Source organism: Aspergillus niger, assembly GCF_000002855.4.
Source record: "Aspergillus niger supercontig An09".
NCBI lineage: Eukaryota > Fungi > Ascomycota > Eurotiomycetes > Eurotiales > Aspergillaceae > Aspergillus > Aspergillus niger.
The window spans coordinates 464,303-489,321 of record NT_166525.1 but is presented as its reverse complement, the minus strand read 5'-3'; the positions used below and the strand labels follow the sequence as shown (position 1 = coordinate 489,321).

Genomic DNA, 25,019 nt, shown 5'->3' with positions numbered 1-25,019 from the left:
TGCTGACGGACGGGCAAACAGGCTCCTCTTTGGCTTCCCTCAATTCAGGCGTCTCATTGGCAAGAATGATGTGGAGTTCAACCGGCAATGCCCATGCCTGTCTGCCTTCTAAGACATGCCATACTAATTAGACTAATTGGCTGATGTCTACAAAGTTGGGTGGCTGATTCGGCCTTTACACAGTATGGTCATGGCCTCAGGCATTCATACTGAGTGGTGCCCAAGGCAGATCGCTAGGGGCATTCCTGGCGCAGAGGATAGCAACAGAGGTTGTGCTCTTCATGAGAGTTGGACTCAAGAACTAACTACTAACTAGTACGAACTCGGTTGAGTCCATGCTCATCCCGAACTAACCGATTAAGCGATGTAGATCGACCATTCCTGCAGGCATTCGACACCGAGTTGACTAGCTATGTTACTAGTGAATCTCACCGATAGCAAGCAAGCGACCGAACCCAAGAACTCTCCTTCCACGGATAGGACATCACCCGCGGGGACATGCTTATCGAGAACCGGACTAATTAACTACGGAATGCCAACTGAAACTAGCTTCGAATCATTCCCTTTGATGCATTCCCCCGCTTCGTACGCCTGTTTTCCTGGCCCCCTCTGTCTTCCCCTTTGTACGCCCGGCCCCCAGCCACTGCTGATCTTTACTATCCTGTTTGCTTCTTAACCCCAATCTCCCCGCCATGCCTCTCCGCACACTTCAACAAACCTGCCTCTAATTGTACCCTGTTTCCACTTTTACCATGCTCCTTGCTCGCCTCTGGCCGGCGTGCCTCACGCTGCTCGTGGCCGGGGCCGCCGCCGTTAAGGTCAATCCTTTACCAGCTCCGCGCAACATTTCTTGGACTTCTTCGGGTCCTAAGCAGCTGGCAAGCTTTGTCAGTCTCCGTGCATCGCAAGATACCCCTGACTTCATTCTCGCCAATGGATGGAATCGCGCATGGGATTCTATTGTCTCCTTACAATGGGTACCCGCAGCGACCGAAGGCCCCATGTCATCCTATCAGCCTTTTCCCACCGCGACGGCCGCGGCCGGGGTCACTAAACGGTCCTCGCAGGCACTGCCATCGCTGCAGTTTGTTGATGTGAATGTGGCTGATCTTGACGCGGATCTGCAGCATGGAGTTGACGAGTCTTACACACTGGAGGTCACCGAGAGCGCTACTTCAGTCGTCATCGAGGCACCCACTGTCTGGGGAGCACTCCATGCCTTTACTACTCTCCAGCAGCTGGTCATCTCTGACGGACAGGGCGGCTTGATAATCGAGCAGTCAGTTAAGATCCAGGATGCGCCGCTCTATCCTTACCGGGGTATCATGCTTGATACTGGTCGAAATTTTATCTCAGTTAGCAAGATCTATGAGCAGCTGGACGGCATGTCGCTTTCTAAGCTCAATGTTCTACACTGGCACATGGAAGACACCCAATCGTGGCCAGTGCAGATTGATGCCTATCCAGAGATGATCCATGATGCCTACTCCCCGCGCGAGGTATATTCACACGCCGATATGCGCAACATCGTAGCGTATGCCCGAGCACGCGGCGTACGGGTCATTCCTGAGATTGATATGCCCAGCCATTCCGCTTCTGGATGGAAACAGGTTGACCCCCAGATGGTCACCTGCGTGGATTCCTGGTGGTCTAATGATGATTATGCCTTGCATACCGCGGTAGAACCCCCACCTGGTCAAATGGACATCATTTACAACGGCACATATGATGTGGTCCGAGAGGTATATAATGAGCTGTCCGGTATCTTCCCGGACAACTGGTTCCATGTTGGAGCGGATGAGATTCAGCCTAACTGCTTTAACTTCAGCAGCTACGTCACCCAGTGGTTCGCAGAGGATCCGTCGCGCACTTACAATGATCTGGCCCAGTACTGGGTAGACCATGCTGTACCGATCTTCCAGAACTACAGTTCCTCGCGGCAGCTGGTTATGTGGGAAGATATCGTGCTATCTACGGAACATGCGCATGATGTACCCACAAATATCGTGATGCAAACCTGGAACAACGGGCTGGATTACATCAATCAGCTGACTGCCAAAGGCTACGATGTGATTGTGTCATCATCGGACTTCATGTATCTGGACTGTGGGATGGGTGGCTTCCTAACCAATGATCCCCGATACGATGTAATGAGCAATCCAGATCCAAACACTCCCAACTTCAACTATGGCGGCAACGGAGGCTCGTGGTGTGCGCCGTACAAGACGTGGCAGCGTATCTACGACTATGACTTCACGCAAAATCTGACTGACGCCCAGGCCCAGCACATCGTGGGCGCGGAGGCACCCCTCTGGTCGGAACAAGTAGATGATGTGACTGTCTCCAGTCTGTTCTGGCCGCGCGCCGCTGCTCTGGCAGAGCTGGTATGGTCTGGGAATCGGGATGAGAATGGACATAAGCGCACGACGCTGATGACGCAGCGTATTTTGAACTTTCGCGAGTACTTGGTGGCCAATGGGGTGCAGGCGAAAGCGCTGGTTCCTAAATACTGTGTGCAGCGCCCACATACCTGCGACTTGTATCGCAACCAGAGTGTAATTCAGTAACTTGGATTGAGAACGGCGATTGACATGACATAAGGGATCGATATGGTTGACGATCTTAACCACACATATTAATCTAGTACTAAAACCGAGTTTCGTGTCTACGTTCTTGTCCTGAGAGAATGTTATCAGTATGTTCGTGATATAGCAGTTAGACAATCCGATACTCGAACAAACTGTAAAATTCATTATATAGTATTAAACGTTTTATTCTTGTAGGCTACTGCCAGGATAGCTAAGTCTGTGAGTCGGGATGTCCTGGATTAGTGGAACAGAAGCTCCCTTCAAAACAAAATGTGGGAGGGTGACGACCCAAGATGGTTTGATCATTCCGAATGAGGTGGACCAGTGAACCATACAATGTTCACACAGTAAGCGACAGCTAGGTCTTACGACTTAGCTTGCAAATCAAATGAAGCTGTTCCTTCAAAGATTCACAGCAAGAAATAAATTTAGTCACATGTCGTTGGGGAAGGTTCCCCCGGCTTGAAACATTTGCCTCCTGCAATACCTCCAACACCTCCAACAGCCCCCCAAAATGCCAAGCCGATGACATCAAACGATATTGACTTGTTGTGTGGCCACCATGAAATGATACAAAAGCTAGGACATGTCTTCTTACCGTTCCCATTGTAAACCAGACTTTAAACTACCAAAGTGAGCAAGTCACCTGTGTCTCGGGGCACCCATCATCTTCGTTTAAAACACCAATCGTCGTCATAAAGTATCATTATGTCTCATCTTCAGTATTACGCATACCCTGGTTATGGCACTCGCAGCCAAACGGACCTTTACTACAGCCAGGCAGTTAAAGTAGGGGATCGCATCGAGTGCTCCGGTCAAGGTTTGTAACTCATATGTTCCATCCCAGTCCTGTTATAATCCTATGACATCGATGGATTATTAACCCTAAAACTAGGTGGATGGGATCCTTCGACCTTAAAGATCAACCCCGAAATCAACGCTCAAATTGACCAGGCTTTTGCGAATGTCGAGCTTACCCTGAAAACAGCGGGTGGTCAAGGATGGAGTCAAGTGTATCGCGTTAACTCTTACCACCTTCCTCTCAACGATGAGGCGTTGAACGCAATGGTTCGGAATTTGAGAAAGTATATGCCCAACCACCAACCTATGGACGTGTATTGGCGTGTCGCGGTTGGCTTACGATGATATGAGGGTTGAAATTGAAGTCACGGCGCATGTTCCTTAGGCGATAGTTGAAATATTGTATCTATTTGTTCTCTTCTTTTGAGTTCGCTCGGTAAATCTGTGCTTTGAAAACGAAGAACAATAGACTGTTGACCGTTTCTGCCTGATCCGTAGTCTGTTTTCCTCCGGCACACGGAGAGCAGTCATCATCCACTGGGTTTCATCTGGGTTTCATACGTCGTGAACATGATGCCGGCGGAACGTAGCATCCCGAAAGAGGGGCCATTGATGCGTTATCTGGCAAGTAGGTAAGCTAACTCCCCAACAAACTCAATCAAAGTACATCACTGGCGAATACTTACTACCAAGGGGTTCATAGTCAACCTAGTCAGATGTTGGGGATATAACGAATCCGTCCGGCTATTGGGGCATCGTTCCCCCAAAGTCTTGGCATATTGGAGGTGTGGTCGGGGAAGTTCCACCTGTCAGTCTCGGAAACCATTGATTCACTTGTTCCCCGGCAGTCACACAATCATCACCAAGTATACCGCTGGAGAAAAGAAAGATGGGGCGGCTGCTTCCTCAAGGAGCGATAAAATCATGGAAACAAAGAAGATCTGTCTTCCTAAGGGAAGTAAACACTAGATCTTGATACCAGCCTACCCCCTTAATCTCCAATCGGCCAACCGCCACGGGTGTCCAGTAGACGGTCTTAAACGCTATATCATTCATGACCTGCACTGGTGCTTCTCAATTTTCCAACTAGACGTAACTATCAAGAAGATCGAAACCAGGTGCTTCATATGGACTGCTCGAGCAGAGATGCAACATCACGTGCTTACGTGTGGCGTTCCCGTCACGGGTCATGCCTCACCGCCTACAAAAGAGCGACAGAAAGGAAGACTTTCAGCTGATCAAGTAATCTAAACGCCCCCACAGCCTGCTGGACTTGTCCGCCATCGCGCCCAGCATGGGCTCGCGCCTGCACGAGAACTCCAGCGCGGTGCGCAAGCGCATCCAAAACCATCAATTTGACAATGAGGCTGGGGAGGAATACGAGGCATCCGCCTTCGGGGGTTTCAGCGATTACATGCGCCGTAAGAAAATCAAGCTGCAGAATCGCGATGCCGATATCCGCTCCTCTGCGGCGGACTGCCCGCCCATCTTTCGCGGTGTGGTGGCGCACGTCAATGGCTACACCCAACCCTCACTGCAGGACCTGCATCGCCTCATAGTGAGTCATGGCGGGGGGTTTCTACAGTATTTAAGCGGCAAAACAGACGCTACCCACATTATTGCCAGTGCCTTGACCCCCAAGAAACGCGAAGAGTTTCGCCGCTATCGCATCGTCAAACCGGCATGGGTTGTCGAGAGTGTCAAGGCGGGTCGCATGCTACCGTGGGACTCATTTCGGGTCGTTGATGAGGGTCAGTCCCAGAAGGTGCTCAGGTTCGATGATGGCCGTATGGTCAGTCAGATGAATAGTCCGCGATCTGGCTATCGCGAGCAGACTAATACCAGCTGGTACACTGCCCAACTTCAAGAGGCTGCATCATCTGTTGAGAAGACAAATCCACAACGATCACCGCCTCCACGCTCAGAGATGCCTAATAGAGAGGATGCGACACCTGATGACGGGTCCCAGTCGGACTATAGCCAGTTTCCAAGTTTTGCCTCTTTGGATGAGATAAGCACGACTCCTAAGATACCGTCTTCCGGGGAAGTTCGAGCGGAGACACCAGATAAACTGTCACCAGTGGAGCATAAAGACGCTGAACCTAATACATACAAACTAGAAGATGACCAACCTGAGGTGCCTCCAGCGCCACTCCCACTGTTACGGGAATCTATCCCAGTGAAGCCAGAAATGACTTCCGAAGAGTACAACGCGCAGCTACTGTCAGATCCACACATGAGGAATTCCAGTGTTGCGAATCCCCAGTTCATCCAGCAATTCTACAGTGAGTCGCGATTACATCACCTGTCAACGTGGAAGGCCGATCTCAAAGCCCAGTTGCAGTCGGCAGCCAAGGAAAAGTCGCAGTCACAGCTGAAACGCAAGAAGCCAGCCCCCGGGGCTCGGAGGTACATTATGCACGTGGATTTCGATTGCTTCTTCGCAGCCGTGTCGACCTTGAAGCGCCCGGAGCTACAGGGAAAGCCTGTCGCGGTGGCGCACGGCACAGGCTCGGGTTCGGAGATCGCAAGTTGCAACTACGAGGCTCGAGCACATGGGATCAAGAACGGCATGTGGATGAAGGGTGCGCTGCAAACCTGCCCAGAGCTAAAGGTGGTACCGTACGATTTTCCAGCATACGAAGAGGCCAGCCGGAAGTTTTACAGTGCCATTCTTTCGGTGGATGGTATCGTGCAGAGTGTCAGCATTGACGAGGCCCTGGTAGATATCACTACGCAATGCCTGGAAGCTGGAGGCTCGGATGGTAGGGGCATTTCGGAGGGGTCACTCTATAGGGAACAGGCCAGGGCTGATGAAATCGCGGACGAGTTACGGGCCACTGTAAAGAAGGAGACAGGCTGCGCTGTTTCCGTGGGTATTGGGGGTAATATCCTATTGGCCAAGGTCGCCCTACGGAAAGCGAAGCCTGCAGGTCAATTCCAGCTCAAACCCGATGCGGTTCTTGATTTCATTGGTAATTTGACGGTTCAGGATCTTCCTGGAGTGGGCTATAGCCTGGGCACAAAGCTGGAGGATTTGGGGGTAAAACTCGTCAAGGATGTTCGAGACCTTACCCGCGATAGACTCACGACCAGCCTTGGGCCTAAGACCGGAGTCAAGATTTGGGAATATGCCAGGGGTATTGACCGGACTGAAGTTGGCAATGAAGTTCTGAGGAAGTCAGTCTCTGCCGAAGTCAATTGGGGTATTCGCTTCGTGAATCAGACCCAAGCTGAGGACTTTGTGCGGTCTCTGTGTCAGGAACTGCATCGCAGACTGGTCGAGAATCTTGTAAAAGGCCAACAACTGACTCTCAAGGTCATGCGGAGAGCACTCGACGCGCCCTTAGAGCCAGTGAAACATCTGGGCCATGGCAAGTGCGATGTATTCAACAAGAGTGTGGTCCTTGGCGTGGCGACGGATGCAGCCGATATTCTGGGCAAGGAGGCAGTGGCCATGCTACGCAGCATGAATCTATCACCTGGTGACTTGAGAGGGCTGGGCGTTCAGATGACCAAACTCCAGCACCTCCAGACGAGCTCTCCCTCAAAGTCTGGCCAACGACAGCTCAATTTCAAGGCATCGCCGGTCCGCAAAAGCATCGAGCGTCAAGATCCTGATATTCTAGACAGTCCTCAGAAGGGGGAGACTGAGTCGGTGAAGCCCGTCCCTTCATTCAGTGAGAGTGGCCGGCCGCTCAATGTTTCGGGAACCCAATTCATCTTGCCGTCACAGACTGACCCCAAGGTCGTTGCCGAGCTGCCGAATGATATCCGGTCGCGACTGATCGCTCAGGCCAGACCTCGAGCGGAGTCACGCTCCGAGTCCCCGTGCCCTACCAGTCGCCCTCGGGCGCCTGCGCCTGCAGAACTTCCTCCCCAGTCCGAGCTCGACCCGGATACATTAGCCGCCTTACCAGAGGATGTGCGCGCGGAGATTTTGGGCTACTACAGCCGGCCATCCTTAAGTCCCGGTCCGCAACCCACGCCATCGCCAGCCGCTCCCTTGCCGCCGTCTCGGCCATCCTCCGCCGGTGGCCTCATGATGCGGAAGCCCACTACTCCCCCGAAGAAGCGACGAGGGCGGCCCAGCACCAAGTCAGTAGGCAATCCGGCCCTCACACAAGCTCGGTTCATTCTTCCCAGAGCCACAGCTTCATCTCCAGCTCCCGTTGAACGTCATTCGCCTGCACCCGAGCCAACGGATGTCTCAGCCGATTTTCTCGCCGCGCTTCCGGAGGACATACGCCGTGAGGTGCTGCAGGAACAACAACGCGCAAAGATGTTACAGCGGCCAGGCGTCAACCCTGCCACGGCGCCGCGAGCCGGTTCACCAATCGCCTCAGATTCGGCTGCAGTACCAACTACAGATCCCCCTGCAGCGCCAGAGAAACGGCTCGTCCTACCGCCACTTCCAGACAGACCGACTTTCACCTCCCAAAGGCTGACGAACATATCCGACCTCCGTGATGCGATGAGTTCGTGGCACGAGGCGTTTAGCAGCGAGGGTCCCTTCGAAGAAGATGTGCTCTCGCTTGGAAGGTATCTCAAGCGTGTCATTGTGGACGAGAAAGATTTAGACAAGGCGACGTCTGTCCTATCATGGCTTGCGTGGCTGATAGACGATGAGCAGAATGCAAACAAGTCGGATGCATTCAAGACGCCAGACCCGAGTGGCCGAACGGGCAGCAGCTCACAGACTGCAATGACATGGGAGGCAGCGATGAAGAGTCTGCGGACAAGTGTTGATGAGGGGTGTGCAGAGCGAGGGTTACCTCCTGTGGAACTGTGATGTAAATATTTCAGATGGCAGTGGGATCTTCATCAAAGATACCTGTTGCGAGTGAATCAGCTCCCACCATTCTGAATGAAATTATGATAGGAAGCGTTCTAGTTGGATAGTGCACAGCAGGATCTGAACAATGCACATTGGATAATCGAACTACAAGATCTACATGAAATATACTCTAGTGTCATATCTAACTTGAACGCCACTTCAAAACCAAATCCTACCCTACAGATCCACTAACCAATAAATCAAGCTATCCAGCACTCATTCCACCTCACCAACATCACCACCAGTACCCTTTCACCAACCTATAGCCCTCCCACTTCACTTGCAAGGATCAATCCCACCTCCCATCCTCGCATGCATCCAGCCCCCATACCTATAAAACACCACCGGCGCCGGCAAAAACCCCAACGCCAAGAATCCCAGCAGCGTATTCCCCCACCCATACCCCAGACTCCGATACATAGCCGGTCCCGCCAATGGCAAAAAGGTACTGCAGATGAACCGCAACACGTTATTAGCAGCCAGCGCGGATGCTGATGCACTCGACCCGAACAGATCAATCAGATATAGCTGTGCGGACATCTGCGCCATTAGTGGGTGTTAGTAAGTAATCAAATCACCCTGAATAAAATGAGAAGGAGGGAGGAGAAAGGCTACATACCATCACGAAAAACGACCCAAACCCAATAACACTCGTCCCTATAATTGGCACTATCCAGTGCACTTTGTAGTACACTGTCCATCCGTAAATAAATAGTCCGATGGCCACGCACGGGGAGAAATATATCATCGGGAGGAGACGGTATTCTGCTCGATGCTGTTGCTGGGTACCATCATCTGCTTTCTTCGCGGAATGATACGCCGTCAAGCGCTCACCCAGCGGCTTTGCGATGAACATGCACGTTACCAACGATACGCCGAGACCGAGATAGACCAGTCCCGACGTCGCCGTGGAGAAGCCATACTGCGTCTCGAAGACGTCCGTGAAAGTAGTAAAGAGGAGGTACATCAGGCCGAATATGAGGGCCATGTAGATCGAGATAATAAGGAGTATTGGGGAGCGGAAGAGGAGTTTCGTGGGACGAGTTAGGGCTTGTAAGAGGAGTTGGGGTGCGGGTTTGGGGTCGGAGAGCTTCGAGCGTAGGTGGGGGTCCCCCGTCGCTTTGCGCAGACGGGCTGCTTTTCGTTCCAGGATAATCTTGGGGTGGGTTTCGCGCATGACTAGAAGAGATGCGAGGCCGATTGTGCCGGAGAAGATGGCGAGGAGGTAGAAAGTCCAGCGCCAAGTTAGATTGGATGCGACGAAGCCGCCGATGAGGGGGCCGAGGACCTATCATTGGGAGAGGAGGTGATGAGTCCCTGTATTATAGTATGTCTTTTTGAGGGGTATAAGAATTAGATAAAGAGTGGGACGTACCGGACCAGCCATCGGACCCAAACTATACAAAGACATGGCGACAGCGCGTTGCTGGATGGTGGTCACATCTGCAATGGTGCCCCCTCCCAAAGCCATGGGAGTTCCTCCCGCGCAGCCTGAGATGAATCGACAAATCATGAAGGTAGCTATGTTTTGGCTTAGGGCGTTTCCGATGACGAAGGCTACGAAGAAGAGATTGGCGAGGTGGTATACTGGAAGCCGGCCGAAGACTTCACTGAGGGAGGACATGAACATGGGGCCCATTGCTAAGCCGAGGACGTACAGGGTGACTGCAAGTGTGGATATGGTGGATGATTGGATGTTGAAGGTACTGAGGATTTCGTTGATACCCGGGGCGCACATGGTTGGAGCCATGTTCCTGGTGAGTAGGGTTAATAGTAGGGTGGTTTTGTTAGGGGGAGGATTGCACGTACATGACTAGGGATATGAGGGCTACCACAATGACGTGTGCCCATCGCTTGCGTTCGCACCAGTTGTGGGGGTTTTCTGGGTCCTGGGGGCCGTCCCAGTCGATTATGTTCTCGTTTGGCTTGTCGTCGAGCATACCGGCCTCGAGGGAGGTGGAGGTGATGGCTGTTTCGGTGTCTTCTTTGAATGCCATGGTTTATTGTAAAGCTTGCGATGGATCCCATTTGGGTAATATTGTATTTGCTTCCCTATTTATTTGACTATTAGTGAGTTTGTATATGATAGGGTGTATCCTATCTCCGTTCAACTGTTAAAATCGTATATGCGGTCGTCCTCCGCTTAGGGCCGACGTGTACGCATCTTGACCTGCCGCCGTATATACGCCCCGATCTCCGAACGCGACGGATGATCGGATTTTTGTGCAATACAAAAGCTTCCCTCCGTGTTACTTCGTCTTATACAATATGGTGCACCTCTTGGTAGGCTTTCTTCTCGGGTAGGTATGGCGTCCTCGATCAGTTAGACAGATTAAGTTATGAAATAATGGACCTCCAACCGGTTGTGCATTACCTTCTTACCTCCATACATCTTGATCGCAACGGCCCCTCATCTTCCCACAATAACACTACTACTATGCATACAGTTGGTTGCCTTTGGCATACTTACGAGCAGTCTATGTGAGCCCTCTATAAGTTATATTCATACTTCATTAAGCTTCACTGGGCATAGTTGAAAGAATATAGTGGTTAGTTTCAATAGTATATAGACGGTCTAATACGGCCCAGACACTTGAGTAGTCTTGTATAGAACCGAGTAATACTATCGTTATTGCGTTACTTAAACGATAAAATATCCAAAGATCATCGTGAAACAATTCAACATTGGGTATTAACAATACAAAGTCAATCCTCGCTTTTCTAACGCCATTCTAGTGCGCGTTGACTGAGAGTTACAGTGCTCCGCTCTCCTCTTACCTGATCACAAAATGGTTGTTTGGTAGATGCTAGTATTACTCAACCGAGTTTCCGCACAGTATAGACAACGGGTGGTGAAAAAGCAATGGCGTTTTACATGTCCGAACCCCAGGCATCCGGTGCACTGAGAAAACTGATGGTCTATAGCAAACTTTCCCACCCTCAATTGAGTACCGTTCAGGTCAAGGTGTCCACCTTGTAATATGTTCGGTGTCATTTCCCAATACATTACTTTATTCAAGGAAATTCAATCATGCCATAAAAAAGACTGATCCTAGGCAATTCGGATATACAAAGAGTCAGTCCCAATGCCGCGACTACGAAACTTTTTGCAGTTGAGACCGGTATGCCGTATGTAAGTCAAAGTGTCGGGCGGCATTTCCAACGAGTAGTCTCGGTGGCGCAATTGGTAAGCTTGCCCTTCATCAAAATCATCCAATCATCCAGTTACTAATTCAATATAAAGGTTAGCGCGTACGACTGTTAATCGTGAGGTTGAGAGTTCGATCCTCTCCCGGGACGCATCTTTTTTGGCCTTTTTTTTTTTTTGTTCCCGCTCTTCTTCACCGGCACCACATGTTCGGGCTTATTCCGTCGTATTATGCTTTTAGGTTGCTAATCTTGGGGCTGTGGCGTACAATAGCTTGTCAGAGCCGTTCCTGTTGGACTAGTTGAAACCTTTTCCCCCACGATTGTCCGAAGTTACACCATTTTATTACTGTTGTTGGGTTGGGCCATCCCGAGTCAGCCACAACCGCCCGGGTCTAATCGCTTCATTGTTCCCCAAGGCTGGCAGTTCGAGTTGAAGTGAACCATCTTGAATCTAATTATTGTGCAAAGGCGGAATTAATTGCGGATGACTGCTACGTACGGAGTAGTCGTGTTTTGTGAGGGCGTTTCTCCTGCTGCTCTACAGTGCACCGGTGACCCACAAAATATACTTCGGATCCTCATCCAACACATCCCAACACATGGGGAAATTGCAGGAGGCATCAACATCCATTTTGAACCGAAAAAGGAATTCTGCTCATGACTGAACCACCACTAGTACTATTCATTAATTAACGTCTTGGTCTTGATTTACTAGCCTCGAGCCTTCCCAGCATTCCAGCGCAAAGATATCCCTTGACTGAGCAGACCACGTGTTCAGAATACCAGCCTTTGCAAACTCTCCTTTCAAGATGACCTTCCCTGGGAGCAATGGCCCCCACCGTTTGCTTATCGCAACTCACGAGGCTGGTGCAATGGTCAAGGGATCCTTGACTGCCCGTTGAACGGATGGTCCGGTCAAACTAAGAAAGCCTTACTACCCCGACGGTCAAGCGCGTAAATCCGGGCGTTTAAAGTTAACCGCAAGGGGCCAGGTCATTCAGCAGCCGAACTCTATTACCGTCATCACACCGCTGCAGCACTCACCTCATCCCTTCACTGTCTTCACATGTCAGTCCGTCTACCAAAGAAAGCCCATCGGAGACCGTCGTCCATCCGACCAGCCGATAACGCTGCAGTTCAGTGCTAGATAACATGCAACAACGCGGTCGATGTCCTTTCTGCTATCTAGTTCTGGCAGTCGCAGGATGCACGCCCCTGTACGATCATGCATCGAGCTAACCTTGTCACCTGTCTGACTACCGAGCTCCTGCAGGCACGCTAGCCCAGTCATCCGAAATCACACCCACTTCTTCACCCGAACTAAGCTTTTAACCTCCTATTCTACGGGCCCTGCTCTGGTTAAACCTAGTTTAATATGTACCCCTAGTGTGATTGGCGGAAGCAGACGGATCAATAAATGGCCCCCGCTAGTCAAGCCCAACTCAGCCAGGCGCAGGTGGGGTTGACTACGGACGGTAGAGGCTTTCTAGAAACGCTGCGGGTCGTGGACTTCTTACGTCCACCTTTGTCCGGCACACGCGGCCAAGCGCATGGCGGCACTCCGCAAATGATTGTTCTCTCCCTGCGTGATTGAGACCCAGAGGGCCATTGGTCCATAGCCCCTTGCAGCCTGACATGCCAGAACGGATTCCTCACGACCATGGCGCGCCCCGGACCAAACATGCCTGCTGATTGGCGGTTTATAGTGCACCTGGGGGCTAAAATCCTGGCTTTTCCTTTTGCAGCGCCAGGAGCGTTAGTCACAATTGCTTTTGTTGGCGACGTCTCCTATCTCCGGTCGGTGTACCGAGTCCTAGTTCATTAATTCATTTCGAATACACTCTCCGAGACGTGGGTGACAGTTATGGGCCGCTGACAGCCGTCGAATCATCCGGTTCATCTGATCTATAAAGGGGGCGGACCGCACCGTAGGTGAAGCCTGAGAGAATCGCAGATCTTGCCCTCAAGAGTATCCTGCACTGTATTGCCTGGCGCCCAAGATGTTTCTCCGCAGGGAATTTGGGGCTGTTGCAGCCCTATCTGTGCTGGCCCATGCTGCTCCCGCACCTGCTCCGATGCAGCGTAGAGGTAAGACACACTTACCCATTTGCAGAAATTCCGCTAATATACTCAGACATCTCCTCTACCGTCTTGGACAATATCGACCTCTTCGCCCAATACAGTGCAGCAGCTTACTGCTCCTCCAACATCGAGTCCACCGGCACGACTCTGACCTGCGACGTAGGCAATTGCCCTCTCGTCGAGGCAGCCGGTGCCACGACCATCGATGAGTTTGACGAGTAAGCCAATCCAACCCCAACGTCTCCTCCCACTTGGCATCCAGCTCACACCCCCATAGCAGCAGCAGCTACGGCGACCCGACGGGGTTCATCGCCGTTGACCCGACGAACGAGTTAATCGTTCTGTCTTTCCGGGGCAGTTCCGACCTCTCGAACTGGATTGCCGACCTAGACTTCGGCCTCACATCCGTAAGCAGCATCTGTGATGGCTGTGAGATGCACAAGGGCTTCTACGAGGCCTGGGAAGTCATTGCCGACACCATCACATCCAAGGTGGAGGCCGCCGTCTCCAGCTATCCGGACTACACCCTCGTGTTCACCGGACACAGCTACGGCGCTGCATTGGCGGCTGTCGCGGCCACCGTGCTCCGCAACGCCGGATACACTCTTGACCTGGTAAGTTCCTACTCTTTTATCCTTGTAATGTTCCTCCGTCATTCGGATAGTCTACTAAATCAATCGACAGTACAACTTCGGCCAGCCCCGTATTGGCAACCTCGCCTTAGCCGACTACATCACCGACCAAAACATGGGCAGCAACTACCGCGTCACGCACACCGATGACATCGTGCCTAAGCTGCCTCCGGAGCTGCTGGGCTACCACCACTTCAGTCCGGAGTACTGGATCACCAGCGGCAATGATGTGACGGTGACAACGTCGGACGTCACCGAGGTCGTGGGGGTGGATTCGACGGCTGGGAATGACGGCACGCTGCTTGACAGTACGACTGCCCATCGGTGGTACACGATCTACATTAGTGAATGCTCGTAGAGCATTGCTAGTGCTGTGCAGTGATTATGTGGGTTGGATATGATCAAGATGAAATGAATCTGTATATAGTTTTAATAATAACAGACGAAGTAAATAGGCTTTTCTGATCATGAAACCGTTCGTTCGAGGCAATTTCTGACTTGTAACTATCCCAAGGAAGGTTCAGCTAAAACTGTTACCGTCTTCACGACCCAAAGACAAGAGGCAGAGAAAGCAGCAAGTAATACCGAAGAATCCCCGACCCGTCCATCCACTTCACACCCTCAATTCAATATCGAACTGATTAGATCAACTTCCCTCTCCCTACCCACCGATTATCTCAAGAACCATCCAAACTGGAGACGGGAACCTCTCTTCACGGATTATCCCACCAGCTATTCCCTGCCGTAATAAAATTACATAACAGCCACCCACCACGGCAAAAGCCACGTTCAACGTAAACCACGGATCGAATCATCTACCTGAATCAAAGCACGGGACATATATACGGTGTGTGACTTCGTAGTATATTAAGTTTAGCTTAGCTGAGCTTAGCCTGAACAAGAGCGGAGTAAGTAACTAGTCAAGTTGATTAGATTAGCGTAACGGTTGCCAAGGGACTGGCTTCGTCAGTAGTAAGTTAGAAACACCACCCCCCTCCCAAATGGAAAATAGTTTCCCCACCATCACTTTTCTGACATGATTGTTATTTTTATTATCGGAATGCTTGTACCTCGTCTCTTTTTCACATGTGAAAGAGGGGGTGTGCTTGCGACCGGAGGAACTAAATGCGGGACTGTGCGGGATATCCGACGGCGATCTGCGCTTTCTTCGGAGATAGGAGAGGTAGGGAGGGGATGGGTTCATGGCTTGATGGTTTCTGTTTATCTCGGTCAGGCTGGTTATTGATAAGGAAATATGCAGAAGGATAATTAGTTAGCATGTGTATTATGCTATGGGGACTTGTGTGAGGTATATTTGGGGAATGGGTCCATGTTGGTTCTGCCCTACAAGGCAGCTGCTCCGAGCTGTTTGATCTGCTGAGGTCGGCTGTTGCACAGTGAGTGTGAAAGGTTTGAATAAGATAGAGGCACTAGTGCTAGTTTCATGAGATGTGATTTTATTAGACGGTCTGTCTTACGCTTTCTGTATATGTCCCGAGGACTTTGCTATGGGGTTTTGCAGATTTAGCTCAGTAAGAAGGATATACTGACATACCTGGATCTTTATCAACTCCTTAGCGTCTACTGTCATAGCATGGAAAAGCTTGTCTCGATTACGTAGGCTATTAACACACCCAATTCAATTTGGCCCATCATCTCTTGCAGCTACTCATGTAGACCAGGTATTTGTGCCGGGTGTCATACTATACAGCAATATATTCAAACGCAGAGCCTTGCTGGGCCCAGTTTTCTACTTGTCTGTGTTACGAATCTAGGCTTAAACTTAGATATTCAGTTCCAAGGGTAGATTTTGTACAGAAAACCTCGGGGGAGAAATATATTGAAGTTGCGTGTTCTCTGACTTCGCAAAACCAATACTTGACAGCCATAGCTCGACAGCTAGGATAACCACATCTACTCATCCAAACACTCATACTCATCCAACTCCAAATCATCCGTCACAAGCTCATCCGCCAAGCTCAACTTCCCACAGACCACACCCCTAAGAAACGCCTTAGCCACAACATCCGCCCCCGCCGGACTCGTATGCGTATGATCAATCGGATAAAACGCATCCACGGTATCCGCTCCCAACGCTTCGTATACCTGGTCCACATAGGCGAAATGATTCACGTACGACGTGTCCGCCGTGTCCGCCGCGATCTCCGCGTATTCGACGAACCGCGGCGGGTCATCCACGAAAGTGCCTGTTTCCCAGGGGTTATCGGGCGTCTGCGAAGAGATGATGACGGTCGCGCCGATTTTTTTGAATGTATTGGCGGCGTTCTCGAGGTATGCAGGGAAGGTGAGGATGGTTTCATTGACGCCGTCGTATTCCGAGTAGCATACTTCGGAGCCCGTGCCGGAACAGTCGGTGCGGCCGTTGTCGCTGGTCGAGCTGAGCGTGCCGCCGTCGTTGTGACCGAACTCGATGATCACGTAGTCGCCCGCTTCAAGGGTGCTGGCGATGTCGTCGAACCGGCCTTCGCGCGTGTAGGACCGTGCGCTGCGCCCGGCTACGGCTTGGTTGGACACGGTGATGCCGCTTGAGTTGCTCAGGTATTGGGCGACGTAGTCACCCCAGCCTGATTGTTTGTTAGTGGATGAAGGTGTGATGGTGTAGGTGGGAAAGTACCTGCTGTGTCGGAACCACCGCCGCCAGTGGCCATGGTGGAGTCCCCCGCCAGGTAGATGGTTGTGGCGAGGGAGGTAGGGAGGAAGGCTAAGATGGGGAGGCTGGAGACCTTCATTGTGGCTGAATATCTCATAGGCTTAGGGTTGGCAATTCAGTTCGTCAGGACATCACGGAGCTTGCAGAGATAGGGTTAATGAAGTGCCAGCTCTTGGCGAACGCTTCCATCCATACGTGGAAAAAAGGTGCAACATCGGGGTGTGATGCACCGAGAATCGTCCAAATCAGCCCGTCTACTGCAGCAATGGAAACGGAGCTGAGGTGGTAGGTCCGTGATCTGCAGGGACGAGATCGGCATGAATTGAGTGATTGATTCATCTGCAGGATGCGGAGTGGGTGAGGGGAACTGGTCAGCTGGATCCCCGCATCTGACATGCAGCAAAATCCGGTCACAAATTGTCCACACATATTGCTGCATCTGCTATTCCATAGGAAAATTTCCCTGTTCGGAGAAATCGTCAGGGTGCAATGTGAACAGACCGTTGGGCAACTGCCCTCGCAAGAGGGGCTCTATGCATGTTGATATCATGCGTTGGCAAAGCCAGGGACCGAAATCACCGAAGAGAAGAGGTTTCCATTAAGGTATGGAATCACGCAACACTAAATCCATGTCTTTAACAAACAAGCTCCTTGTCTATCGCTGGTATCGGGTGATCCCACTTGACAGCCCCAACGAACGGCTCCGTCGCAGGGGCATACCCCAGCACCGGGGACTGCTTCATCGCGCGTGCGCCTAGGTAGTTGATCAGAAATCCTTCAACCACCTCCCACGACATGATGTACCGCGCTGCGAGAAAGTACAGCGAATTGGCCCACGCATGCAACCGTGTTGTGCTCGCTGACTGCCCCGCATCTGAACGAACTGGCCCGGCGCGTTCTTTTTTATATTCGTCGAATATCTGACCTAGCGCGGCAGTGTCTAATGGCTTACCCGCCGCGCTCTGTAGCGCCTTGTGTAACCCGTTGCACAGGACCACTACGTCCTTGATGCCGTTATTGAACCCGAGTCCAGCGTTGGGAGTGTATTTGTGACATGCGTCTCCCGCGAGAACGATCCGTCCCCATCCCCAGTGCTGGAGAACGCCTTCCTCCAGATTCGCCATGCCCGCGGTGAACCGCTCTGCGTACACGTCTTTCACCTTCAGCGTATCGGTGATAGGGAAATCGGCAAACCGTGCCGCCATTGCCTCTATGTCTTCCGTCGAGTAGTCTACTCGATCGGATGTTGGCTGTGGCAAGCGCTCGTAGAGGAAGATCCATCCACGTTCGCGCCCGGAGAGATACATGACCGAATAATCCTTGCTCTGGGTTTCGGTAGCATGCCCGACATCAGTCCGTCTCGGGAAACTGCACCACAAGCATTTGTACTCGGCCGTGAAGGGGCTTGCGGCATCCCAGCTCCGCGTGGGGTCCGCGGCCAGGGCGAGTCCGCGCATCAACTGCCGGGTTTTACTGTGGACGCCGTCTGCTCCAAGGACCATGGATCCTTCGAACGAGGTGCCATCAGCGCAGGTGACTCGAACCCCGGTGTCGCTTGATTCGATATGGCTGACCTTTTTACTGAGTAGGTACTGCGCTTTGGCCGTCTCCGGAAGTAAATCATATAGGGTCTGAACCAAGTGTGCGCGGTGGAACGCAACGGGGGCGATTCCATGACTGTTGATATCAGTATTCCGCCGACATTATAGAGCGCGTTGCCAGAAAACAGACGGTACGCAGTACGTACTTCTTACGCATGATTTTGAAGGGATTGGTATTGCGGAATACCTGTCCCTCTCGCGTATACGCCTGAACCTGGCGAAGCTCTCCGCCAATAGCTAGCAGTTGATCGAGCAGGCCCAGTTGGTGCATTATTCGCAGAGAAGAGGCCCCGAGTACCAGGCTAGCGCCTTGATCGAGGACCACCGAGTCCCGGCGTTCGAGAACGACAAAGTCGATGCCTGCGTGGGCGAGGGCATGGGCTGCGGTGAGGCCGACCGGGCCACCGCCCACGATGATAACTTTGAAAGGAGAATTGGACATCATAAAGGCGGAGTAAGGAATCCGATGCTAGTCTTGATAGATGGGAAAAGTGGCCAGGGGAAGTGGGCATCTGTGCAATTCATATATGGGCTACAAGGACGTCGGGCCGGCTCTCATCTGTTCCGGACACTCAGACATGGCTACGTAAGAGTCCTCTTGGCTTGGGAGTTAGCAGCCGTGGCCCAACTAGGCATATGGGAAGCAGACAACCTCCAAGTCAAGCAAGTTGAATAAGGTATGGCGACATGGGGTGGGCCTTGGGGGTACAGCGATTCGTGATTGGCCAGAGGGTCCATCAGATCATCACAGTCGGGCGGAAAGAATCCATCGGCCTGAGTCTCCATTGATGGAGGAGGGGATGTGAGGAGGTTGACCCATCGGCGCAACGGCCGGTAATTCGGCAATTATGTACTTCCAAAGTACCTGTTGCGGCCCTTCACGCCATTGTCCGTTTGAGTCTCCGTGCCTTTTTCGAGGTGGAACATGGTGCGAGTAGAAACTTCAGAATACCGGGTAGACTGACTGCGAGGCAGGCTGCTGAAATTTGATACAAGTGAGAAGGGAGAGCGCATGGAAAGGACCTGGCCCTGGTACACCTAGCCAGACACTTAAGGTTTAGAACGGGTCCGGGCCGCGGCAGGAGAATGCTGGAATCTCTGCTTCTCCTAAGCCCGCTGACTCATAGGACATAGTTAATGTTGGCTAAGACACAGTGGTGGTGCAGTGGGGATGGATGGGAAACTTGTCTCTTATCCCAGACTCAGCTGTGTGCAAAGGACATGAAGCATACTAAACAGGAGGAGCAGGCCGCTGCGGAACGCCGGATGAGGCAGAGTCCGAGATCGAATTTCTAACTTCTACGGAGTAGTTAGTGGTTGAATGAATTGAATAGTTAGTTAACGTTAGTCGGTCAACAACTGCATTCCGCTTAGTCATGGCACCTGGGGTGTGGCGCCTTGGGGCCTGGAATGGCAGGCATCATCAGAACTGATCTCAGCAGAGGCAGGAATCCCCAGAGAACGTAGACAGCTACACTTCTATCCTGTATCATATGAGATTATACGATGTCAGTAACATGCAGGCATACTCCGACATCGCTGTCAAAGTACATCCGAACAAGCAGACTACCGTGACCATGGAGTTCATCCCATCCCACCTCTTGCCCTCTTAGTCCCTACCCTATCACCACAAGTTAACCCAGCCACCAGATGAAGGTGTACGGCATCAAGCTCGACTTCACTCACTCAGAAGCTGATCGTGACTACATCGACAGCCCGTATCAGTCGCTATTTATAGTTGTCAAAGCAGCCTTGGCACTGGTCAATATGGATGCCTTCGCTCAAGTGTTCTCGTTATGTGGGATGCATGAGGAACACTGCAAAAGCCCATTTCCCCCAAGCAGCACAGTTAGCAACGACTGACTCTAAAGATCAGTGTACCTGCCAAAGCTACTTGAAATTGAAGATCAATCCTTAAGTAGTTAATACAACGAGTATAAAACTTATCCATATCATAATTTTCACATCCAACACAATAGTCCCTAAACTGCGCTATGTAGGTATCGAACCGCCACGGGAAACTGCACAGGATCACATTCCACCGCCAAACGTCTGATTAATTATACTTGTAGATGGTATCGTGCAAAGAAAAAACCGCTCATTAATCGTGTCTCATAAGGCCGCCATCTGCTACCTACGCTTACTCCATCTCCTCCAACGCCGCCTTGACCAGCCCGCGTTTTCCCACCCGCTGATAATACTGGCTCAGGTTCGGGTAGCGCTTGTCTGAGAGCAGTGCTGTCGACTGCGCAATTTCTCTCAGAACGGGCCATAGCGCGCAGTCATCGATTCCAAACCCTGCACCGCTCAGGTAGGTCTGCCCGGTCAGGGCCTGTTCCCACTGCGACAAATCGTAATCGTCAGTTCCCTGGTGTTGTGAGTCGCGCCATTGGGCCAGCAGCTTGTCGATGGCCGCGAGATGACTTCCCCCGCGTAGGGCCTCGAGCTCTGGTCGCACGAGCTCTGCGGCGTGCTGCGCAAGGTGGGTCAATATGGTGACGTCACCAGCTATTTGGGCTCCGTCAGCGGCAATATAAAGCGGCCGTATGTCGTTTTCTGAGGCGCGTGCAGGCACTGAATCGGTTTCATAGCGAATGCCGTTCTCACTCAGGCACAGCCGCACCCGCAGGTTGGCCACGGCATCCGGCCCGAGGATGAGCTTGGTTGTACCCGCCGTGACAAAATTGACCACGTCGAACCCGCTTCCATACACCTCCTCCCAATCAAAGTCTGTCGCGTGGTTCTCTTGCCCAAACGCCCAGATGATGCGCTCCGTCTCGGTCGCACCTCCATGGATTACTGGCTGTGCTTGCTCTTGCGACTTTGACACTGCACCCTGGCCCCAAATTGTGTCGCCAGCTGGGTTGAGGAATGTGCCAATGTGACGGAAGGTTAGGGAGATGCGCTGCCCCTCGTACGCACGCTCCTCCGTCGACTTCTCCGTCTCCGGTCGCTTGTCCGGTCGGATACCGTGAAGCCACCGCCGGTTTGTCTTCTCTCCAAGGATGAACAGCGATTCGTGGGGCATGGGGATACGTTGTGTCTGTCGGCCCGATTCTCCACCCTCTGCGGCACTCTTGGTGCGGAGAACCATGACTCGCTGGGCGCCGAGACTGACGTTGCAGATCGAGGAACCTCGAACGATGTCAAGGGTTTTATCGGAATGCTCAGAAATCCGGTCTTGCCCGTCCCGGTAGAGTTGAATGAGCACATGGTTCAACGGGTGCCCGAGAATGCGCTCTACAATCGCGCGGACCTTATTTACTGTAGCCGTGAAGGGTTGTAGCGGCGGCGACTCATCGGCCGGATGGCGATAGATAGGGATTGATCCGTCATCTGATGCCTTGCCTTGCACCGCCACTAAACGCGGCACCTGGCCCGACAGATGATACATCTTCTGCCATGACACTTCCTCGCGGATTTTCTCGAAAGCCTCGGATGGCAGGTCGAGATCATAGATAATGCGGGAATCTCCCTCACCAATCACGTCGCCCGGTCGGTATATATCGGTTTTCTTGGACTTGCCGCTGCGTCGCTTGTCGGGCCGAGACGAAGACTCTGTCTTTGCATCCGGTCGTTTTGAACGTCGTACCCGAGCACGAACCTTCTTCTCCCCCGACCCACCGGGTGTCGCTCCACGGGCTGACTCCCCATATCGAACACGCGAACGAGCCAAGGAAGCTAGCTCTTTCAAGTCTCCGTCCTCGTTATCAGTGAACTCCGCAAGAATATCATCAATCCTGCGGCGTCGGCCTCCGCTTGAGCCCGATTCTGGGCTCTCCTCCTTCGTCGTGGGGGAGGCGCTCGGCCTTACCTCTAGTTCATCCAAAACACCCTCAATACCAGCGGGAGTCGGTGACTGCAAGGGGCGCGGGCTTCCTTTGCGTGCGATCTCTTCCGTCTCCTCCCAGTCCAACTCTTGAAATAGCTCCTGAGTGGTGATGCCATTGGCCCCGAAGATGTCGGCCATACGGCGCATGGCTTCCTCATGGCGCGTAAAACTGCGAAACCCGAGACAGTCTTCGATGAGTGTGACCGTGAAACCATGTCGCACGGCATCCAGAGCTGTGGCGTAAACAGAGGTGTTGGACAGCGACCCACAGAGGTATAATTGGGTGATAAACCTCGTGCGGAAGTAAAGAATCAGGCCTTGATCCTGCAGAGCGGAGTATTCAAACTTGTCCACCAACATATCGGACTCATTGTCGATCGCAGCTAGGATTGGAGCCGGAAATTGCACGCCAGTCGATTGGGGGATACAGCATCGCGGAGAGTCAGCGGAGAGGAATGCTTCTTCGTCAACGGGTCCGGCACGATCGGTAGCGGAGGGATCAGAGGGATCGAATGCATCTCCGTCGAGAGTCTGGGTTCTGGTCTCTCGGTCCATGCGACCGAGCACGATGAGGTCCTGCGCATCTGTCGGGCTGATCAAGGGCTGTCTTTCTTGGTAGTGAGAACGCACCCAGACGACCTCGCCATTGCGCCGGAAGGCGGTCGCGAGCTGAGGCAAGAGATCGAGGAAATCGGCGGTGTTGGAGACGGGCAACGCGCCATTCGGCCGTACAAAGTCATTCTGGAAGTCAAGCAGAAGAAGGGCCTTTCCGGTGGCGATGGCGGGTAGATTGGTAAATTGGGCAAAGAAACTCATTGTCTGCACATGGTCATTCGGAGGCGGACAGGAGCGGGGAATTGATGCGGTGTGGACGGCAGATCGACTGGGGAGACAGTCGGAGGCCGAGGACAGTGGTGTTAGTCAAAGCACATGAGAATGAGCAAGGAAGAATGATGAAGAAGGAAGGGGATGAAAGAAGTCAAGAGGCAGCGGCAGGAGAAGAGCTGAGGAAGAACTATTTGTGAAGCTGAAGATGTTGGGGATTCGGGGATTGTTTGGCCTGTTTGCCGAGCCGCCTCAGGCAGCGGGGCCGAAACCGCAATCTCGTGACTGCTGCTCGGAACCCTTTTCCGCCGGCCGGATTGCCCGACTGTAGTCCGAACTTACCCTATCCCTAAGTACACCGTAGACCCTATGGAGTAGCTAAAAATCCCTCCGTAGGACCGGTATATATACACACTTTCATTGTCTTCATACCTGCTCCAAGGGAAATATCATCTATGCATCAACCATCCCTATTACTGCTCTCAATTCCCATTTCACTCTAGCCAGGACCCACGGCAGCTGGGTCTTCAGGAAACATCATACGTCAGCAACATTATCACGCTTTACGTGACATTCAGCCCCTGGAAACCAGCCTCAGCTTATATGTTTTGGGGAGACTGATCAAAAGTGAGAATTACGTCATCTGGGACGGCGTTTCGTTCTGGAGTCTTCCACCCCTAGCAGTCCAAGCACATGCCCACGACAGCCACCCGAACCTGCGATGAGGGGACCTATAGAAGAACTGCATACAGAAAATTTCACTCGTGACATTCAGACAAGTGCATTTGTACTTTATACCGGGCCAGGCTATCTAGATGTACGAAATGGAGTCATATGCTAGCTAGTCGAGAAGGTGGTCCGGTCTCACCCGTGCATATCCTCACTGGCTGGATAGTACAGCCCTATATGGGAGCACCTGCATATAGCACCTCACACTGATTGCATGAGATTTTGGTCAGTACTTGACAGACGTCTGGATTTGAGATGACTGTGGATTCGGGGGCCTGATCCTGTATCCACTTCTACTCTGATGACACATCTAACGAACCTCATCTATTGAGTGAAAGGATTCTGACAGCTAACTGGCTACCGGAAAATCCTTATCTATTCATCGCAGGAGAGGTTTTGTTCGCAAGCTTACTCTGCTGTTGTGAAGGAAGTAAAAGCAAGGGGAAATGGCGGAAGAAATAGCCATGTTACACGACTTGGGAATGAACCTGTGTTGTGTTACAACAATGATGAGATATCCCAACCGTGCTAAGAGCTATACGGTGGAAGCCGGGTGAAGGGCGAGACAGTATATTATCAGAAAAAGTAGACCGGTGAGTTCACTGCATGTTAGCGCAAGCTGAAATGTACAAATCCAATATCCGTTGAAAATACAGTCAGAATGTTTAGTACATATCGTGTGAGCCGTACTATAATTTGTAACTTAAGCCTTTCGGGCTCCCAGAACCCGTTTTGGGCCCTTGGCCTCCAGTTCTTCCTGCAGTGACACGTATTACTCTTTTAGTTTTCATTCTTAGAACTTCCGTATTTGCAACACAATGTAAGGGGATCCTTACACAAACAGTTCCCCAGATCTCGAACCTATGAGTATCACACAACTTGCGCTGCATTGTGATACGTATGTTTTGATTCTCACGTGATCTACTGTAATATCCTACTTTCGGATTGGATCCACGAGCTTTAAGGCTTCCAGCAGTGTCACAAGAATATTAGGAACCGGCAGATTGGGCTGATAGCATTCCTTCTCTGCAGCTAATGAGACAATCCAGCCCTTTCACGGCTGATATGCTTGTGTATCAGTGGCGTGGCTGAAGCATAACTAAGATGCTGAGGCCTTTCCCCATCAGTACGTTAACCTCGAAGTCAATTTGGGGTTGCACAACTGAAAGTAGATCGTCCCTGGTCCTCCTTAGCACCTCATAGGTGTTCCGTCGGCCATTGGCTAAGAGGAAAGCTGCAAAACATGTGAGCACTCTCATTAACTTTAGGGC

The 25,019-nt window shown here is 51.9% G+C and overlaps 14 protein-coding genes and 1 non-coding gene across 15 annotated transcripts; 9 read left to right on the top strand and 6 right to left on the bottom strand.

Annotated features, from left to right (window-relative positions):
- Positions 1 to 752: 752 nt before the first annotated feature.
- Positions 753 to 2,567, top strand: An09g02240 (uncharacterized protein; the record flags this gene model as incomplete). The annotated part of the gene is made up of 1 exon (XM_001393501.3): positions 753 to 2,567. One exon carries the CDS (start codon positions 753 to 755, stop codon positions 2,565 to 2,567), a length of 1,815 nt encoding a protein of 604 aa, XP_001393538.1.
- Positions 2,568 to 3,296: 729 nt separating this feature from the next.
- On the top strand, positions 3,297 to 3,734 carry An09g02230 (uncharacterized protein; the record flags this gene model as incomplete). Its single annotated transcript, XM_001393500.1, has 2 exons — positions 3,297 to 3,408; positions 3,484 to 3,734. 2 exons carry the CDS (start codon positions 3,297 to 3,299, stop codon positions 3,732 to 3,734), a joined length of 363 nt encoding a protein of 120 aa, XP_001393537.1.
- Positions 3,735 to 4,683: 949 nt separating this feature from the next.
- On the top strand, positions 4,684 to 8,181 carry An09g02220 (uncharacterized protein; the record flags this gene model as incomplete). The annotated part of the gene is made up of 1 exon (XM_059749646.1): positions 4,684 to 8,181. The coding sequence occupies one exon, from the start codon at positions 4,684 to 4,686 to the stop codon at positions 8,179 to 8,181; it is 3,498 nt and encodes a 1,165-aa protein (XP_059601321.1).
- Positions 8,182 to 8,502: 321 nt separating this feature from the next.
- Positions 8,503 to 10,223, bottom strand: An09g02210 (uncharacterized protein; the record flags this gene model as incomplete). Its single annotated transcript, XM_001393498.1, has 4 exons — positions 8,503 to 8,766; positions 8,846 to 9,514; positions 9,602 to 9,980; positions 10,036 to 10,223. The coding sequence occupies 4 exons, from the start codon at positions 10,221 to 10,223 to the stop codon at positions 8,503 to 8,505; spliced, it is 1,500 nt and encodes a 499-aa protein (XP_001393535.1).
- A 271-nt stretch (positions 10,224 to 10,494) lies between these two features.
- An09g02200 (uncharacterized protein) lies at positions 10,495 to 11,491 on the top strand (the record flags this gene model as incomplete). The annotated part of the gene is made up of 5 exons (XM_059749645.1): positions 10,495 to 10,526; positions 10,674 to 10,707; positions 11,152 to 11,302; positions 11,340 to 11,359; positions 11,471 to 11,491. 5 exons carry the CDS (start codon positions 10,495 to 10,497, stop codon positions 11,489 to 11,491), a joined length of 258 nt encoding a protein of 85 aa, XP_059601320.1.
- tRNA-SeC (TCA) lies at positions 11,395 to 11,525 on the top strand. The gene has a single exon. It is a non-coding gene; the product is annotated as a tRNA-Sec (tRNA).
- Positions 11,526 to 11,914: 389 nt separating this feature from the next.
- An09g02190 (hypothetical protein) lies at positions 11,915 to 13,013 on the bottom strand (the record flags this gene model as incomplete). Its single annotated transcript, XM_059749643.1, has 5 exons — positions 11,915 to 12,027; positions 12,089 to 12,296; positions 12,395 to 12,407; positions 12,495 to 12,643; positions 12,894 to 13,013. 5 exons carry the CDS (start codon positions 13,011 to 13,013, stop codon positions 11,915 to 11,917), a joined length of 603 nt encoding a protein of 200 aa, XP_059601319.1.
- Positions 13,014 to 13,376: 363 nt separating this feature from the next.
- An09g02180 (uncharacterized protein) lies at positions 13,377 to 14,448 on the top strand (the record flags this gene model as incomplete). The annotated part of the gene is made up of 4 exons (XM_001393495.3): positions 13,377 to 13,464; positions 13,511 to 13,676; positions 13,736 to 14,072; positions 14,143 to 14,448. The coding sequence occupies 4 exons, from the start codon at positions 13,377 to 13,379 to the stop codon at positions 14,446 to 14,448; spliced, it is 897 nt and encodes a 298-aa protein (XP_001393532.1).
- Positions 14,449 to 15,150: 702 nt separating this feature from the next.
- Positions 15,151 to 15,491, top strand: An09g02170 (uncharacterized protein; the record flags this gene model as incomplete). Its single annotated transcript, XM_059749642.1, has 2 exons — positions 15,151 to 15,328; positions 15,400 to 15,491. 2 exons carry the CDS (start codon positions 15,151 to 15,153, stop codon positions 15,489 to 15,491), a joined length of 270 nt encoding a protein of 89 aa, XP_059601318.1.
- Positions 15,492 to 16,004: 513 nt separating this feature from the next.
- Positions 16,005 to 16,840, bottom strand: rgaeA (rhamnogalacturonan acetyl esterase rgaeA-Aspergillus niger; the record flags this gene model as incomplete). The annotated part of the gene is made up of 2 exons (XM_059749641.1): positions 16,005 to 16,675; positions 16,726 to 16,840. The coding sequence occupies 2 exons, from the start codon at positions 16,838 to 16,840 to the stop codon at positions 16,005 to 16,007; spliced, it is 786 nt and encodes a 261-aa protein (XP_059601317.1).
- Positions 16,841 to 17,396: 556 nt separating this feature from the next.
- On the bottom strand, positions 17,397 to 18,804 carry An09g02150 (uncharacterized protein; the record flags this gene model as incomplete). The annotated part of the gene is made up of 2 exons (XM_001393492.1): positions 17,397 to 18,438; positions 18,509 to 18,804. The coding sequence occupies 2 exons, from the start codon at positions 18,802 to 18,804 to the stop codon at positions 17,397 to 17,399; spliced, it is 1,338 nt and encodes a 445-aa protein (XP_001393529.1).
- A 40-nt stretch (positions 18,805 to 18,844) lies between these two features.
- On the top strand, positions 18,845 to 19,658 carry An09g02140 (hypothetical protein; the record flags this gene model as incomplete). Its single annotated transcript, XM_059749640.1, has 4 exons — positions 18,845 to 18,948; positions 19,160 to 19,317; positions 19,359 to 19,417; positions 19,518 to 19,658. 4 exons carry the CDS (start codon positions 18,845 to 18,847, stop codon positions 19,656 to 19,658), a joined length of 462 nt encoding a protein of 153 aa, XP_059601316.1.
- A 354-nt stretch (positions 19,659 to 20,012) lies between these two features.
- An09g02130 (hypothetical protein) lies at positions 20,013 to 20,225 on the top strand (the record flags this gene model as incomplete). Its single annotated transcript, XM_059749639.1, has 1 exon — positions 20,013 to 20,225. One exon carries the CDS (start codon positions 20,013 to 20,015, stop codon positions 20,223 to 20,225), a length of 213 nt encoding a protein of 70 aa, XP_059601315.1.
- Positions 20,226 to 20,502: 277 nt separating this feature from the next.
- On the bottom strand, positions 20,503 to 23,010 carry An09g02120 (uncharacterized protein; the record flags this gene model as incomplete). Its single annotated transcript, XM_001393489.1, has 1 exon — positions 20,503 to 23,010. One exon carries the CDS (start codon positions 23,008 to 23,010, stop codon positions 20,503 to 20,505), a length of 2,508 nt encoding a protein of 835 aa, XP_001393526.1.
- Positions 23,011 to 23,271: 261 nt separating this feature from the next.
- Positions 23,272 to 24,214, bottom strand: An09g02110 (uncharacterized protein; the record flags this gene model as incomplete). Its single annotated transcript, XM_059749638.1, has 5 exons — positions 23,272 to 23,386; positions 23,658 to 23,750; positions 23,888 to 23,935; positions 23,982 to 24,046; positions 24,161 to 24,214. The coding sequence occupies 5 exons, from the start codon at positions 24,212 to 24,214 to the stop codon at positions 23,272 to 23,274; spliced, it is 375 nt and encodes a 124-aa protein (XP_059601314.1).
- Between the last annotated feature and the right edge of the window lie 805 nt (positions 24,215 to 25,019).